The sequence below is a fragment of the Suncus etruscus genome, chromosome 17 (genome assembly GCF_024139225.1).
Source record: "Suncus etruscus isolate mSunEtr1 chromosome 17, mSunEtr1.pri.cur, whole genome shotgun sequence".
NCBI lineage: Eukaryota > Metazoa > Chordata > Mammalia > Eulipotyphla > Soricidae > Suncus > Suncus etruscus.
In genome coordinates, this window is record NC_064864.1 from 37,478,566 (window position 1) to 37,497,607 (window position 19,042).

Consider the following 19,042-nt stretch of genomic DNA (forward strand, 5'->3'; position numbering starts at 1 on the left):
ACAATCGTTGGACAAACTAATGTGGTGTCAACACTATTACTAATGTCCCAACTGATAGATGCCCTCTAATTCCAGAATATCACCATGTAACCATACATCAACAGCTCTTCTTCAATTTGAAGCTCTGGCAAAACCAAAACCGCAAGAGAGGTCTCTAGGGGGGTCAGAGGTGCCAGCCTCTTTTCATCAGCACCCATCATGGACCTTCTAGTGACCAGCAGAAATGAATGGAGTCATCCTGCCCACAGCAGCCTAGTTACCTTGAGTTTGGAATAGCCCTTCTGTAAATATTGTCCACATTTTTCATGATCCCCTATGGAAGCATAAAATTTACTCCACCAGTCCATAACTTCTTCCTCCTATAGAAAGACACATCAAAGTGAAAACTCTGGGGATAGTAGTATAGATTTCCAATCCATTCAGGAAAACTATATGTATTAAATTAAGAAAAATAGATACTTCTGAACCGGGAACAGGTCAAATTATATGATGTTTGTTTATATTCCCGATGGGTAAAGTATTTATGATGCTTCGACTCAGAAATTGGAGGTTAAATGGTCATTATTGGTCAATTATGAGTATTTGGCTTTGGTGCCTGCAGCTAAAGTGGTTAAATTTGTTTTTGTTTTTGTTTTTGGGCCACACCCAGCGGTGCTCAGGGGTTACTCCTGGCTATCTGCTCAGAAATAGCCCTTGGCAGGCACCGGGGACCATATGGGACGCCAGGATTCGAACCAACCACCTTAGGTCCTGGGTTGGCTGCTTGCAAAGCAAATACCCTGTGCTATCTCTCCGGCCCCAATTAATTTTTTTTATGTCTATGAGCACAATCAATTCACTTGCCTGTTTTTATGCTATTATCTTATTGGCTCAATATTTATGTGTACAAATAAAATAAAAGGTCAATATATTTTTTCATTCTGAGTACAGAGCCAGGAATAACCCCTGATAGTTATTGGGTGTGACCTCAAAACAAAACAAAAACATAAAACAAAACAAAATGAAATAAAACAAAAAAACCCCTAAAGTTCAATAAGCTAAGAGTTGGAAAAACTGGTTCTAAATCAAGTTTCAATTTTTTAGATTATAATCCATATCCTTACTGTACAAGCCATACTAGCTTGGGCAAGTTGATTAACATCTCTGAACATCAACTTCTTTATTCACTGAATGGGATAATAGCACTACATGTTCCCATTGGCCTCAGAGGATTGTTTTGAAATAAATGAGATCATTAGAAGAAAGAGCTTTGAAAATTATAAATGAAAAACAAAGGTAGGGTGATATTATATTTCCTTTATATCACTGACTCCCAACCTAGATTTAGAGATTCTGATTCAATTAGCCTGAAGTAAGACCAGGACATCTAGTCTTATAACCTCCACCCAAACTCTCCCCAACCCTCACTGATAACCTCTGGCTTATATAGGCTATTATTGGTTGGCAGAAGGCACAACAGACCATAAACACTGTAGAACATTTAAAAATTGGTGTGAAGGAGTGGGGGCTGCTCAAGGACCACTCCTTGTGGTGCTTAGGAGACCATATGCAGTGCCAGAGATCAAAACAGGGCTTAGTAATACACAGGTCGTCCCTTAACCCCCATAATATATCTCCTGCCCAGTGGAACATTTTTAAGCTGCAGAAGGCTGTCATTTATGGAAGGCTGCTATACTATTTATAATCCACTCACATCTAGAAAAAAAGAATAGATCCAATATACCCTCATGTTATTTATTTTGGTACTTGGGAAAGAGTAATGTTACTAAAGTAGAAGACATGTCCACTACAACACAATCCCCAATTCAGTCTAGGAAGTCTGCCACTTTGGGGAGAGGGCTGGGGCCAGACCCAGTGGCACTCAGGGATTACTCCTGGCTCTACTCAGAAATTATTCCTGGTAGGCTTGGGGGACCATATAGGATCCCAGGAGTGAATCTGAATCTGTGGCCACATGCAAGACAAATGCTCTACCTACTGTGCCATTGTTATAGCCCCTAATGCTGTTTTTTTTTTAATACACACACATTCAGTTATTTTATCTTCATGGGTTACACATCAAGTCCTTAATTAAGTTTTAAAAATATTTTTGCTATAGGCAGAAAATATATAAATCTTAAATTTAATAAAATGGGTATAATAGTTACCTTTTCCATTAGCTGTTCATCATGAATATGGTGAGGAAGCAGGCACAAACCATGTCATAGGTCACAAGGTACAGAGATGCCACAGTCATTGTTTTGGAGGAGAAAGAGAAGAAAAATGATTTATCATGTTCTGATTTTTAGTGTGAACATTTTGAAATTATTTAAGTTATTTGATCTAAAATCATATCACACTTATAAAAACCTTATTGGTTTATTCTCTGAAAATGTGCAAAAGGGTTATGACCAGCATTAAAATGAAAGGCACAGAGATATCCCATATCCCATGTTTTAAATGGAGTTAAATCAGAGATTCCAAGACTTATGTAACTTAATGGACTCTTTTCAGAAAAAAAAAAAGAAAAAAACATTCAGAACTCCCCTGAAAACCTACCTTTTAATAGTGAACAAACTTAAAGCTCACTACCATAACCTATCCCAATGAATCTTACCTGAGGTGCTGCTGGCCCCTGGGTCATTCCCATAGCCCCCACTAGGGGTGGGGGGAGATGTGTTACTCACTTTAGTGAAAATGGAATTAGATAATGTCGCTGTGTGACAATAGAAATTAGATGTGTGTGTAGTGTGTGCTTATTCATTTTTCTACTCCAAATCTTTTATCTCCTTTAACTTTTATTTTCATCCCCTCCCTTTTTGTTTTTATTTTACAGGGTCACACCTAACAGGATACAGGGATCACTCATGATGGAGTTCAGGAATTGAACCTGGGTTGACTTTGTGCAAGCAAGTACCTCTACCTACTGTGTTATTGTTCTATCCTCTAATTCTGATCCCATTAAGAACTCCTGTCCAACCTTTTCATGTCTGGCATTACTGCTACATCAGCATTTGAGTGTCTTTTTTTAGATTATCCTTATGCCTATGTTAAAGTATCCAAATGCATCCTATTCATTAAAATCATCTAAGAATCCACATTTCTGATTGCTCCCTCTCTCCACTTGAGTTTTCTAGAAAATTCCACCCCTGATCTCAGGTGATTTCCAGAAGAGGAGGGATTTATAGAACTATGACACTGGGTTTAGCTTCCATGAGCCAACTTTGCCTTCTAGGGCAGTTTAAAGTATAGCTGCTGAGGCCTCTTTCTGAAATCCGAATTTCATGAGCAGAGGACCATGTCTCAACACCAACATTCCCTGCAGAAAGTGCCCACAGCATCTCCTGCATGTACCTCCGTGTTCTCTGAACTGTGTTTGCTTCAGCATACAGCATCACCAAGAAAGGCAGAGAGATAGACAGATGTGACAATTCTTTCTATTAGATTCATATCAAAGTGGAGTTAAAGGTTAAATTAATAAAGCCAAATTGAGATTTTGGAGAAGGGATTTTTATGCCAAAAAGTGCTTGAGCATTCTAAATCATTCCGAAATTAAAATTTTTTGAGTTTTCAGATAGGCATCTAATTTCAGCTATTCAAAATGATTTCAAAATAAATAATTGTTTTATGAGCATTATTCAAAAACAGACGTTGATTTTAAATTTTTGGACGAATTCAGGAGAATTGCTTCATGTTTGCTACTTTAGAGTTTATGTAAAAAAAAGTAACAGAGGCAATTTGCTTTATTGCTTCAAATGATAGTTTTTTTTTTTTTTTTTTTTTTTTGGTTTTTGGGTCACACCCAGCAGTGCTCAGGGGTTACTCCTGGCTGTCTGCTCAGAAATAGCTCCTGGCAGGCACGGGGGACCATATGGGACACCGGATTCGAACCAACCACCTTTGGTCCTGGATCAGCTGCTTGCAAGGCAAACGCCGCTGTGCTATCTCTCCGGGCCCTCAAATGATAAAGTTTTAAAATAATTGTTTTAAATTAACAATCACAATATGTTCAAAGATCACCTCCCACTCCAAAATCTACTAATAGAAAGATTGATTTTGAAATAGAATTCCAGTCTCTATGACAAGTTCCCAGGCAGCCTCATGCATTTCTTATACATACATGCATGGTCGTTGGAGAAGCCATTTTGCCGAGTGCTGTTGACATACTGCTTAAGCACTGGAATTGGAAGGTAATTGTTGAAATGGCCATGTAGGAACATCCAGGTTATCTGGCAGGCACTTACCATTCAGATGTATCAGAAAAACATATTTCTTTCTTTTTTCGTAGCAGTACTGAGCCCAATTGTGAAGAATTCCCCCATGTCAGTGCAAGATAATCGGATCGGTTTCTGTGACTGTGAGACTCTCACCTAAAGCCACAGTCTCTAGTGCCCATCAACAGTGCAATTAATTTGACCACTTTATCAATAGACTCAGTTACAAAGCCTGGATTGAGTTAGTAGAAGGAGACGTACATCACACACATATCACATGTACTTAAATGCATTTGTATTGCATGTCTATGTGCAGTTGCACATAGACATATACAATAGATGTATGCATTATACACCATGTACATGTAATATAAGAAATCAGTAAGCAAATGATTGGCTTTTTAAGGTTCATCTTTACTCCCTTGACTTTACATAAATTACCATGCTTCTTCTTAGTCTACACTCATGGGATAGTTTTTTAAAAGCAGATTTAAAAATACAGGATACCTTCCTCAGGAGCTATACAGTGAAAATGGCTGACAACCTTTTCGCCAACTTGCAACTTAAATTTATGATGTAAAATAAACCTTCTTACTGTACAGCAGTAGTCAAGGCATCTACTAACCACAGATAAGAAATGAGTGAGAGCTGGTGGGAATGCTATCTAGTCCAGCATTTCTGGAAAACAATATAGATATTTCTCAACAAACTGAAAATTGAGTTCTCATATGATTTACCAAAACCACTTCTAAGGATATACCCCAGAAACACAAAAACACAATACAAAAATGCCCTCTACTCTCCTATATTCATTGCAGCACTATTTATAATAGCCAGAATAAGGAAACAACCCAGGAGCCTGACAGCAGATGAATGAATTGCTAAAGAACCTTTAGTGCACCTACAAAATGGAATACTATGTAGCTGTTAGTCATGAAATTTGAAGTCATGAAATTTGGATATACATGGATGGACATGGAAGCTATTATGCTGAGTGACATGAATGTGGGTTCAAAGAAAAATAAAAGACAGTATGGTAATGATACTCAAAGACAATAGAGATGCGGACTAGAAGGACTCACAAAGAGTGGTGAGCACAATTAGAAAAATAACTGAACTAACAACTACCATGACAATTAATAGTGAAGACAGGAAGGGTGTGGGGGAAATGGAAGAGAAATGGGAACATTGACGGCGGGAAAGTTGCACTGGTGAAGGGTAGTATACATTCTATGACTGAAACCCAACTATGAACATTTTTCTAACCAATGTGCTTAAATAAAGAAATTATAAAGGGGGCCGGAGAGGTGGCGCTAGAGGTAAGGTGTCTGTCTTGCAAGCGCTAGCCAAGGAAGGACCTCAGTTCAATCTCCCGGCATCCCATATGGTCCCCCCAAGCCAGGGGCAATTTCTGAGCGCTTAGCCAGGAGTAACCCCTGAGCATCAAACAGGTGTGCCCCCCCCCAAAAAAAAACAAAAAAAATTATAAAGAAAAAAGAAAAGAAACAAAAATATGAGTGAGAACATCAGCACATATAAGTTTCATTTTTTGCTCAGATTCCTTAATGCCTAGGACTATTGCATACATAGCAATTATAAATAAGAGCCAATTGACAGTAAGGTATAGAAAAGCTAAAGGCATATTATAAGCAGGATCCAAAACTACCTTTTTTTCAGGGTAGTTGTGAAAATATGCATAAAGGATATTTGTATATTATACTTAAGTTCTCCCGACTGCTGTTTTAATGGAACTATTTGAGATTACTTACAAAGTGATTATGATAGTTTAGCTATTCTGTGATCATGGAGGTCTCCCAGAGTGCAGAAGGAAACACATAGCGTCTCAGGGCTAGCCATAGAAGCCACATTTAACATGTTCCAATAATTAGTAATTTTAATGCAGTGGGAAGTTTATTTTTTTAAATCACTGTTTATGAACATAACATATTAAAATGCAATCATGTGCATTTTGAGGCCAGTCGACACATTAAAACATGCTGTGAAAGTCGATCATAAATGCCAACTTAAACAAAGGGATATTTGAAGTTTTCTTTTTTTCTGGGCTCACATCTCTGTTCCTGGCCCCCACCTTTTTTCTGTTAAAATTGACTAGCATGGTTTTTAAATAGGGTCCTGAGTGAGCAGGTCCAACAGTTTCTTCACTACAACACCTCAGGGAATAGAAATATTTGGGCTTTCTCTACAATGGTAGGGTCATTGAAAATCCACAATATGTCTGCTTCATGGAGAAAAAGCCTATCGAGCTACCTACCACTTTATAAGGCTATAAATCTGTAATTTCTTTTTCTAGTGAAAGACACTATTACTTTGATTGTCCAAACAAACTTGGCTGCACATTGGAGTCCATTGTTGGAGGTATTTACATATTTTGATATCTAGATCCCTATGGAGGAATGGGTTCTAGTGTCATAACTATTGAGGCATATGATTTGGATTTTTTGTATTGACATATTATTTATTATTATTCAAATTACACTGATAGTTGATTAAATAAATTCACCTATTGCTCAAACACTTGAATGGTAACACTAACATTATTCAATGATTAGTTCTAAAACCTACCTTGGATGTCAGTAATGGTTTGGTGTCTTCTATTTCAATAATGATGTCCCGGGAGGGTAGAGTAGACATAAGAGAGGCTGAAAGACAAACAATTCCATCATCTAGGAAACTTAGAAAAACCTGGTGGTGACCAAGCAACTCCAACGTCAGGTTTAACAGCCACAAAGTGGACAGTGGCGTTAACTCTTGAAGGAGACTTACGCAACAGAGAAGCTCCCGAAGTAGAAAATAACCAAATGATTTATCACATTTTTTGAAATACAGTTTCATTTTAAAAACCTGGAGCAAACTCTGTCTAACTTTCTTTTCGTTTTGAACAACTAGCCAATGTTTATACAGAGGCCATGCTCCTTTTTGGAATAGTGGTAGAATTATATCAGTGGTAAAATACATGTCTGGCATATATAAGACCCTGTATTGATCCCTTGCTCTTCAGAAACAAACAAACAAACAAAATGAAATTATACAAGAAAGAATTGTGTTAATCATGTCTTAGGGGGATATATGTAGGGTGGGAGGACCTCTTTCTGAATGAGGAGGGAGGATCTATATCTGAAGGAGCCCAAAGATCAAATATAAAAACTATGTTAGGCACAAAGAACTTTCTATTTAACCCACTCAGACAATTATATGAGATGCAAAGGAAAAAAAGGCAAGATGCATTTTGTTTGCTTGTTTGTTTTTGTTTTGGGGCTACACTCGGTGTGTACTCAGGGGTTACTTGTGGTTCTGTGTTCAGAAATCTCCTCTGGCAGGCTTGAAGACAGTATGGGATGCTGGGAATTGAACCCAGGTTCGTCCTGGGTTGGCTTCCTGCAAGGCAAACTCCCTACCGCTGTGCTATCTCTCCAGCCCCAAGATGCACTTTTTAAAGTGCTTGTCATTTGCCAGGTAGTGAGCGTAAACCTTTTCATATGTTAGCCTTTAATTTAATTCTTAAATATTTTATAAAATATGTACCGCTAACCTCATTATAAGGATAGAAAACTAGGACAACCAAGGCCAAAAGAAGACAACTCACATGCTTCAAGTTAAACGTTTTAATAGTGGGGCCTCTGGTTGGCTCAGTGGCAAAGCACCTGCCTTGCATGTGTGACTAAGGCTTTGAGTTCAATCCCTGGAGCCACACGAGTCAAATATAACTATGATGCTTGGGATCTTATATACTGAGAGAGAATGTGATCTTCATGTGTGTGTATATACATATATATATACACACATAGTAAATGCATATATACATATATGTAAAAACTTACTAGGCTTACTCCTAGCTCTATATTTAGGGATTACCCCAGCAGACTTGGGGGGAATATATGGAATGGCAAACTTGTTCAGACATGTGCAAGGCAAATGCCCTACCCACTGTACTATTTGTTCAATCCTTACCACTTACTTCTAATGTAACTTAAGGCAACATATTTACACTCAGCAAGTGCTTTTCCCTTCCTCCATGAATAGCAATCAAACACTGTCTTTTAAAAGATTGCAAAGTGATAACTTGAGCATTGTTTCACACCTATCCTCACAGCAATACCTTTGAAATGAGGCCCAAATTTAAGTCTAGCTCTTCTATTGCTAACAACCCAGAAAGTGCTATCAACATGCAGTGGTTACTTCTGCAAAATCTGGACAGTGAACATTCCCCATGATGAGGTTTGCAAGGGTGACATTTCAGCAGGCAGGAAAGCCTTAAAGAGGACTAGCATTTACCTTTCAGCCGTGGCACAATGTCCTCTTTTCCTGCATATGGGTCACAGCGGAAGCGGTCCAGGTGCTCAATGGTGCATTGGCCGACAACCGGCTTCCTTCCAAACTGTCGGTGGTCAATGACCTTGATCACCAATGGTGGCATGTACAGCTCCTCTTTGGGCAAAAGCTAGAGAATCACAGAGGTGGGCATCATCATATGTCAGACCTGTCAAGGGCAGCTTTGCAAATCAACTCCTGTTAGGTTGTCATTCAGATTCTTTCTGCCCACTGAACCCAGTCCAGGAAACTTTGAATAAATAGTCAATAGTTTACTGACTAGGCAAGCAGTAAGTACAGTATGAAGGAGAAGAGCTCTAGATAAGTTTGTGATCAAACAGTGGCATTGCCAATAGGAACTGCACAGACTTAGGGGATTTTTCTCACTCCCCTGTGTCCTGGTTACCTCCTTGATAAGAGCAGATATGATGTGTGATGTGCATATAGGAGTACCTGGTTTTGCTCACCACAGGTGAACACTGAGTTAAAATTACATAGAAATTAGAAATAATTAAGATAAAATGTACCATCCTAAAGGCATATCTGCAACTGGGAATTATTTTAGCCCTAGAAATTGGTGTCACATGAGAAGCTCATTTTCTCTTGGTACCTCCTGGTTGTTCTACCTGGATCAATGGCAGCGGTGACATTACCTTTGGACTGAGTAATCATGAGCTGCTCTCATTTCATGTGACACATGTTTTAGGTGAATATCCTCTTGTAGAGCCCAGGGGCCAAAGCTGGAGCTAATGGACTGAGAAAACTTCCTCACTTCTGTTGATGAAGGCTAGAACTTGGGAGATGGGGGAAGGCTTGGGGTGACAAGGTTGAGGGGCAGCCACTTGCGGATTCTGGAAGGCACCCACACATGGGGCTTACTCGTCAGTGCATACAGCAGGGGCTTTGGAGTTGTAGGGACCAAAATTCAAAACTCTCACTAATTTCTTACAGTGTCTGTCTTCTGGTATAAACCACTCAGCTTCTGGGTTTCCTTCAAAGTAAATGTAAGGGAAGTGCAAGTGCCTGCCTCATTGGGTTGAGGTTGGTGCTATATCCAGAAAATCTGTGTGCAGCCTGCACTATGCTACAGGATGAACTGGAGTTTTGGTGTGAATCACTTCAACATAGGTGGCATGGTTGGAGGCTCCCTATGGTACTCTCCTAGCCCATATAGTGTTAGTTTTCTCTGTGAGAGGAGTTAAACCATGTGGCTCCAGAGCTAATGTTGGCAAGTTTTAGGCTAGGAAAATGACTGTCATGGGGAAAGTGTGGGAAGTTATTTCTACCTTTTTACCTTGAGAAAAAATTTTTCAATATTTTTGAAATAGAGAAAGAACAAAAGAAAGAACAAAATGAAAGAAATAGAAAGAGATAAAGAAAGAACAAAAGGAAAGAAATAGAAAGAAAGAAAAATAGAGAAAGAAGAGAAAGAAAGAAGAAAGAAAGGAAGGAAGGAAGGAAGGAAGGAAGGAAGGAAGGAAGGAAGAAAGAAAGAAAGAAAGAAAGAAAGAAAGAAAGAAAGAAAGAAAGAAAGAAAGGAAGAAAGAAAGAAAAGAAAGAAAGAAAGAGAGAAAGAAAAAAAGAGAGAAAGAGAGAAAGAAAGAAAGAAAGAAAGAAAGAAAGAAAGAAAGAAAGAAAGAAAGAAAGAAAGAAAGAAAGAAAGAAAGAAAGAAAGAAAGAAAGAAAGAAAGAAAGAAAGAAAGAAAGGCCATAGGAGCTGATTGCTTTAATACAGGGTTATTATTAAGTCCTTAAAGACTGGACCAAGAGTTGGCAAGACATTAACGACTAGCAGAGAGTTTATTGAAGAACTCAAAAAAGTCTTGTACACAGTTATTGTGTCATTAGAGTTGACTGAAGCTTTAAGGAAATGTATTTTGTTTTGTTTTTAACAGTAATACCTAAGAGAGAGAATCACTGCAGCATTTTTCTAATTGTAGTTAACTTTAAAAATACATAAATTATGTCTGTGTGTGGAATGATTATATTCACATTTCAACTAAAATCTAGCTCCTGCGCACACAAGCTAGAGTCATGATTCATACCACTTTCATGAAGAGAACAGAACTTGGAAAGTTGGGTGTCTTCTTCAAGTTTTTGATCACCACTGATTCCACCCTTTCTCCTCCACACTCCACAATGAGACTGGGTGATGTAATAGAAGCCATCTGGAAGCTTTTCATGTTTCTCAAACCCCAAGCTAGAATCTAAGAAAGCAGTGGAAAGAAAACCAATATATTAAAAACAAGAATCAAAAGGAAAAATTCTCTGAATAATCGACAAATACTTGATTTGTCCTATATGTTCTGGGTTTGTAGCATACATAGGCACTCTCCTCTAAGTTCTTATTCCCTTATCTTCAATTTTTGTTTTATTTTGTTTGTTGGACCACAACCAGTGGTGCTCAGAGGTTACTCCTTGCTCTATACTCAGGGGTCATTTCTGGTGGGTTTAAAAGAACAAAATGGGGTACTGGAGGGAAAAAACTTGGGTTGGCTAAAATGCAAGGCAAGTGCCCAACCTGCTACTGCTATACTATTGCTCCAGCCCCTCGTATTTGTGAATTGACCTAGGAAATCTTCTAGCTCAGATATCTACTGATTCTCAGTAAATGAGAACCTAGATTTTCTCACTAATGTTGAAATCAGCATGTTCTTATTGCTTCAACAAGTTTATTTTTTTATTACATGATTATTTCCAATTTTGGAACACATCTGAAGGAAGTTGTATATGACACAAGATTCCATTTTCTATATGAAATATTCTACTTCTGTATCCACATGCATATGATTTAATGAATAAAACATAAATAGAAAATGGGGAAATAGGTCAATGGTATGAGGGCATGTATTGCATGCAGGCAGCCAGGGTTTAATCCCCAGCATGGCGTGATCTTCCCAGCTCTGCTGCGTGTGGCCCCACAACCAACCTCATCTCACCCACAAATCAAACCACAGAGAGTTGCATACCTCAATAGCAGTGAGCTGAACCACAGGCCTGATCCCCTGGGGGACCATGTATAGATTTGGTGCCCTTTGTGAAGGAGTAATAGGAAGGTTGGAGCCATCCTGTAATACAAACACAGTCCTTCCTTTCAGTCCCAATAAAGAGAGCCTGGAGTTATTAACACTTGTTCTAAGAAACTACTCTGAAAGAATATGTGAGGACTTAAAAAGTACTTTGTTCTGGGAATATTAAGAAAACGAGATAGGGAAGTAATGGGGGAGTAAGTGTTAGAGGACTTGGATACATTGGTAATGTGGGGAGGTATATATCCAAACCACAGGGCTGACAGCACTAAAAATATGAGCTCCAAATTACAACCACCAAACTTTAAAATGTGCCAGTCAAGGTGGGAGGGAACCTGGTTACACTGGTAAAGGAAAGTTGATACTAGTGGTAGGATTGGTGCTGGGATATTGTATGTCTAAGCTCAAGTAGGAATAACTTAGTAAATCATTGTTCTTTAATAAAATTAAAGAAGTAATTTAAGTACCTTGTTCCTCAAAATCAACTCTGCAGTTACTAGCACATCCCCACAAGCCTTGTCTCCATTCATTACTGGGTACCAGAGAAGTTTGGGTGTGATGTCCATTTCTGAGTTTAGTTTCACCAGAGGAGAGCACATGCTTCGCCCTAAATATTCATCTTTGCCCTAGGGAAATAATAGTTTTTACATTGCTTAATGAACAGCCCAATAAATCCCCATCATCCTTCAAGTTATCTGAGAATTCCCAATTACCACTTGGTCATTGTCAAAAAGTTCAATGACAACTTTTGGTGGGTTCTGCAGGACTGTTTGGGGGTCCCCATAAATTTCAATTTCATCAAATATAATCGTTTGGTCCCATGTAGGATTCAGAGTCGAGTGGATGATTTCAGTCGTTTTGCTTCGATGGAGGAAGGAGACATGGGCATATGGATCTAAAATTGAAAAGAGATTAACAATGGGACATGAACAATGTGTTTCCCAAAGTGGACTATCACCATCTAATTCTAAGACAAAGGTAGAGAGAAAAAAGTTTTCTTTGAAAACACCTGGTGGTGCTTAGGGATTCTGCACTCAAGAAACTCTGGTGAGGATTCTCAATTACTCCTGGCGGGGTTCAGAGGACCATATGGGATGGCAAGGATTGAATCTGATTTAGCTGTGTGCAAGGGTGTACAATCTCTTCAGCCCCAAACATGCTACATTTATGATGGTTTAGGAGTGTAAACTCTATAGTCAGTCATTAAGTGGATTTAAACTCCATCTTCATCCTTGCAATATAATCTTGGGAAGAATGATAGATTTTTACTTAAAATATTATATGATACTAAAAAGTAATACTTATTTAATACTTATAATCAACCTTCACTTTAGTTTCTACTTCTTGTAATAAATTTTGTAGTGTTGGGAGGATGAAATGATATAAAGATAATGTAAATTACTTAATGGAAAGTTCATCAGAAAGAGTCTATTTGACAAACATTAGTTCATGTCATTCTGTAGCAACTATTTTACCATATGTGAGAATGGTCTGACAGCACAAAGATACATACATATTGGAAACTCACAAATATGTGGTGATTAAACAAGTTCTTAAACAATGAATGGCTTAAGAAAAATGCCAAAAATAAAAATAATCACAAGACAAAATAGAAACATGACATGTCAAATAAAAAAGTAAGGAGAAATTACATTTATTATGCATAAATACTAAAAATTATAAGAAAATACTGTAAGTATTTACATATGAAATGAGATAACCAGAAAAATGAATAAAGTGATATATACACATAGTTCATGAAGACTAATTCATAAAAAAATGCAAAATCAGAACAAATTACCATGGAAGAGATTGAATCAGTAGTCAAAAACTTTCAAATAAAATACTAGAACTATGATTTCAGTGATGAATTTAAAAAACTGCTAATAAGAACTTTGATCACATTTTCTTTTTTTTCTTTTTGGTTTTTGGGCCACACCTGGTGACACTCAGGGGTTACTCCTCACTATGCACTCAGAAATCGTTCCTGGCTTGGGGGACCATATGGAATCCCAGGGGATTGAACTGAGGTCCGTCCTAGGTCAGTGCATGCAAAGCAAACACCCTACCACTTGCACCACCACTCAGGCCCCTACTTTTATCACATTTTCTTTAAAAAAAATTAAAAGAAAGTAATACTTCAAAAATCATTTTATAAGGCCAGTGTTACAATAAAACTAAAGCCAGTTAATAAATAATTTTCCCCCAAAGAAAAGAAATTTTAAGGCCAATATCTCTAAAGAACACAAATACAAAGAATCAACAACATATTCATAAAGCAAATATAATAGTACATCAAGAGGATCACACTGTGATAAATGAGATTTGTTTCTTAGATGTAAGGTTACTTCAACATATGCCATTCACTAAAATATACCACAAAGTAATGCTTGACACAGCCTAACACCCTTTAGAATAAAACCCCAATAAACTGAGTATAGAAGGAACATATTTCAATCTAATAATGGTCACATTCACAGCTAACATCACATTAAGTGACGAGAAGATAAAATTTTTTTCTTTAGATCATGAAAAAGATAGGAATGGCCAACTCTTGACACTTTTATTTTACATACATTTCTGTCATATTAAGTGCTAGCCAAAGCAATTAGGCAAAAAAAAAAGAAAGAAAGAAAGAAAGAAAGAAAGAAAGAAAGAAAGAAAGAAAGAAAGAAAGAAGAAAGAAAGAAAGAAAGAAGAAAGAAAGAAAGAAAGAAGAAAGAAAGAAAGAAGAAAGAAAGAAAGAAAGAAAGAAAGAAAGAAAGAAAGAAAGAAAGAAAGAAAGAAAGAAAGAAAGAAAGAAAGAAAAAGAAAAACGACATTCAAATCAAAAAGAAAGAAGTAAAACTCTCTGCAATTGAAATTTAGAACATTCTGGGGCTGGAGTGATACTGCAGCGGTAGGGCATTTGCTTTGCACATGGCTGACCCAGGACAGACTGCAGTTCGATCCCATGGTGTCCCATATGGTCCCCCAAGCTAGGAGCAATTTCTGAGTGCATAGCCAGGAGTAACCCTGAGTATCACTGGGTGTGCCCCCCCAAAAAAGTGAAATGTTGAACATTCTGAAAGAAAAATAAAACATTAGAAACAAATGCAGCAAAGTTTAAGCATATAAAATTATATACAAAAAATAAGTTATATTCTATACACTAAAAAAGTATAAACTTATATTTCTATACACTAATAAAGACATTCAAAAAAATCCTGAGACAGAGGCCAGAGTGATAGCTCAGTGGTAGGATGTTTGCCTTGCACACAGACAACCTGGGATGGACCTAACTTCAATCCTCGACATCTCATATGGTCCCCTGAGCCTGCCAGGAGCAATTTCTGAGTGCAGAGCCAGGAGTAACTCTTGAGCACTGCTGGGTGTGGCCCCAAAACCAAAAAAAGAAAAAATTCTGAGACAAAATTGAAACATGATATACAAATATTTAAGGAGCTATATTGGTATTTAAGGAACTATATTGATATTATCCTTAAAGATAAAAATATATCAAAGGAGTTGAAAGACATATACACTGAAAACTATAAAACATTTAAGAAAAAAACTGAAGAAGACATAAAAGCACCTAATAACCCAATTTTAAAATGGACAAAGGGCCCAAGTTAGCAGTTTTTCAAAGATACACAATTTAGTGCTGAAGAAACAATATAGCAGGTACAAGGGTATTTGCCCTGTACAAGGTTGACCAGGTTTGATATGGCATCTCATATGGTTCCATGAACCCCCTACAGAAATAAGCCTTACAGGTTCCTACAGGAACAAACCCTGAGTTTAGAGTGAGAAGTAATACATGAGCACTGTCAAGTGTGGCTCAAAATAAAAAAAAAAATAGTATATGAAAAGCTGCTCAATAACTCTTTTTTTTTTTTTTTTTTTGGTTTTTTGGGTCACACCCGGCGGTGCTCAGGGGCTACTCCTGGCTGTCCGCTCAGAAATAGCTCCTGGCAGGCACGGGGGACCATATGGGACACCGGAATTCGAACCAACCACCTTAGGTCCTGGATCGGCTGCTTGCAAGGCAGACGCCGCTGTGCTATCTCTCTGGGCCCAGCTGCTCAATAACTCTAATCATCAGAAAAATGAAAGTCAAAACCACAATGAGCTATCACCTCAGACATGTTAGAATGTTTATAATTTAAAAAAAAAAAAGGCAGGAATAAGGGCCTGGGAAAGAAACTGCTCAAAAGTCAATATTCTGCTTTGCATACAGGAATCCTATATTCCTGGTACATAGTACCTGGAATAGAGCTAGGAGTGGCACAAGACAAAATAGCAAACAAAAGGCAGTGACTAAATTCTGTCAGAAATTTGAGAAAAAGGAAACCTAACACAGCTGATTGGACTTTAAATTAGTATAGTTACTTCACTATTAAAAAGAAAACAGTAAGGAGATCCCTTAAGAAATTAAAAATAAAGGTACTATATAAGATGTAGTCATACCTCTGGGTATATATCCAAAGTAAATAAAAGCATTATATTTCTTTATTCTCATGATCACTGTGCTACTATTCACAATGGACACAGTATGAAAGCAACATGTACATTGATAGATAGAAGACTAAAGAAATATGAGAGAATAACTAAAGAAAATATAATACAATGGAATATAATTGGGCTTTTAAAAAGTAAAACATCTGCCATTTTTAATAATAGCCCGGATTAACCTGCAGCAATCATATAAATTGAAATAAGTAAGATAAAAAATAATCTATTTTCCTCCAAAATTCAAACTCAGAAATGGGGTGGTTGCTAGGGGCAGTGGAAATGGGGAGTGGTTAGTAAAAGGGTACACTTTTCAATTATAAGGTTAACAAAGTCTAAGGATCTAATATTGAAAGTCTAATAATTGGGGCCAGAGAGATAACACAGCAGTAGGGCATTTTTGCCTTGTACGTGGCATACCCAGGATGGACTTGGGTTCGATTCCCAGTATCCCATATAGTCCCCAGAGGCAGGAGTGATTTGAGTGCAAAGCTGAGAGTAACCCCTGAGCACCACTGGGTGTGACCCCCAAAAACCAAAAACCAAAAAAAAAAAAAAAAAAAAAAAAAGAAAAAAAAGAAAGCTTTGTAAGTATAGTATAAATATATCTGATATAATTGAAATTCTCAAAGACAATAGAACTTTGAGGTTCTTCATATATGCACAAAGGTAAATGTGGGAGGTAAATTTCCCTCTTGTGGAATTTCCCTCTTATGCTCTTTTATAGCATATTCATATATATAACTATAGCATACTGTACACTTTAAATGCAGTGAAACTATGTCAATAAAGTTTTTATTAAAAGAATGAAAGTCATTTGCTGCTCTGGGCTTTATTCCTCTTTAAATGTGGACTGATTTGGATAAGGAAAACAACTGAAAGCAACCATTCGAGTCTGAATCTTACATTTTAATTTTATTCTAAATTTTTGTCCAGACACTGACCTAATTTGAGTCTAACCTGAAGTCTAACCTAAAGTTTTTGCATCAACTTAAAAGGGAGTTTAGATTTTAGCAGTGTGATTTGAACTAATAGGAACCCTTGCTTTTTGCTTTATGGTATGTTTTATATCTCAACCTGCAAGACATTTTACTTAAAATTTTATCTAAGAATTTTGATAGCATTAGTTGTAGGAATGTTTCACTGGCAAAGGGGGTGTTATTCTTCTTCTTTTTTTTTTAAGTAACTAAAACCCAACTACAAACATGTTTGTAATCATGGTGCTTAAATAAAGATATTAAAAAAAAAAAGAATTTGATAGGATTTTAATTTTAACTTTCTTTTTTTTTTTTTTTTTTTTTTTTTTTGTGGTTTTTGGGTCACACCCGGCAATGCTCAGGGGTTTTTCCTGGCTCCGTGCTCAGAAATTGCTCCTGGCATGCACGGGGGACCATATGGGACGCCGGGATTCAAACCGATGACCTTCTGCATGAAAGGTAAATGCCTTACCTCCATGCTATCTCTCCGGCCCCTAATTTTAACTTTCAATGATAGAGTGCCCTCTGGTGGCATTCCAGGGGTAGGAAACAACCTCAGGAACAGAACCCTAAGTCTGCTCCTTTCATTTCAAATGTTGATTTAACATGAGTGTTTGAATAATATCTCATAATTTATATGAGCATACTATATTTTAAGGTGACTTTTATTTTTTTATTATTTGTTTGTTCTTTGGACTACATCTGACCTTTCTCAAGGGCTACTCTGGTCTCCTTGCTCAGGAATCACTTCTGGCCATGCTTGGGGAATTATGTATGGTATTGAAGAAAGAACCAGGGCCTCTTATATACAAGGCATGTGCTCCATTCTACCAAGCACTCTCTCAATACAATCTGTTTCCATAGGAAGCTGAGGAAAGCTCTGTTGACTTTCAGGTCCTGAAAGTGGAAAGTTTCTGGGATAGCACAGATGGTCCTTGAACCATAGTGGCACAAGAATCTCCAGCAAGAGGACCTGGACCTTTCCCCTTTCATTGCCACATCTTTCTTCTTAGAAATAGCCCAAAGATAAAAAGAAATCAGAGTTTTATTGTCATAAAGAGGAAGTTCTATGGCTTTTCTCTGTGGTGAAGAAGAACTAAAAGCAGTCACTTGAAAGTATTATCAAGCTAGGGTCAGAGAGTACAGCAGGGAGGGCTCTTGCTTTGCATGTGGCAGATCCAGGTTCAACTATACATTTTACAATGTCATCATACCTTGTACAATGTATGGTCTCTAGAACCTGCCAGGAGTGATACCTGAGTGCAGAGCCAGGAGTAAACTCTGAGCATAGTCAGTTTTGACTAGACACCAAAATCACCCAACCAACCAACCAACCACAAAAAATAAACAAAAACCCAAATACACATAGAAAGAAATTCACAGGCAAGAGGCTGTGGCTGGATTGAATAACCCATCTTGCTGTTCAGCCCACATAATTTCTGGAAATAAAAGGTAAGAAATCCATTTTAGATTCCTAGTTTAGGATCTTAGTCTTAGTAAAAGTTCAATACTTTTGAAATACTGTTGGAATATGAACAAATTTCTCAATTTTTTTGTTTTGTTTTGTTTTATGCTTTGAGTTCATTTATCTACCCATTGTGCTTGACTTCATTATGGTAATTCTTGAATTTTCTGTCTGAAGCATTATCTTGCTTATGTGGGCTGATGTTCCAAGTTTCTGTGAAGATAAATTTCTTATGTACTTTTGCTTTGTATATGAAGTTGTAATAAAATAAGTTGTATGTATTTACCATAAATAGTATTAAAAGAAAACAAACTGAATTTTTGTTGTAAAAAAAAAAAGAAATTCACCAAAATTTCAGGGGATGGTGAGATGTGAGCAGGTAGTGTGTGTGATTGCCTTACATGAGGCTAATCTGGGTTTAATCTCCAGCAACCATATAACCCCCATATGGTCCTCAGAGTACTGCCAGGACTGATTCCTGAGTGAAGAACCAGATATAAGCCCTGAGTACAGATATCAGTGTCTTCCCCACCAAATAGTAATATTAAGCTAGCCATT

The 19,042-nt window shown here is 37.4% G+C and overlaps 1 protein-coding gene across 1 annotated transcript in view; it reads right to left on the bottom strand.

The window, feature by feature from the left end:
• MYOF (myoferlin) overlaps positions 1 to 19,042 on the bottom strand; it is a 182,985-nt gene that overhangs the window by 34,584 nt on the left and 129,359 nt on the right. Inside the window, exons 33-40 of the mRNA XM_049764380.1 lie at positions 12,265 to 12,446; positions 12,019 to 12,177; positions 11,492 to 11,590; positions 10,568 to 10,729; positions 8,487 to 8,652; positions 6,777 to 6,853; positions 2,148 to 2,159; positions 261 to 359 (exon numbers count right to left, since the gene is read on the bottom strand). Coding sequence (XP_049620337.1) covers positions 261 to 359; positions 2,148 to 2,159; positions 6,777 to 6,853; positions 8,487 to 8,652; positions 10,568 to 10,729; positions 11,492 to 11,590; positions 12,019 to 12,177; positions 12,265 to 12,446 — 956 coding nt within the window. The remainder of the gene's footprint in view (positions 1 to 260; positions 360 to 2,147; positions 2,160 to 6,776; positions 6,854 to 8,486; positions 8,653 to 10,567; positions 10,730 to 11,491; positions 11,591 to 12,018; positions 12,178 to 12,264; positions 12,447 to 19,042) is intronic.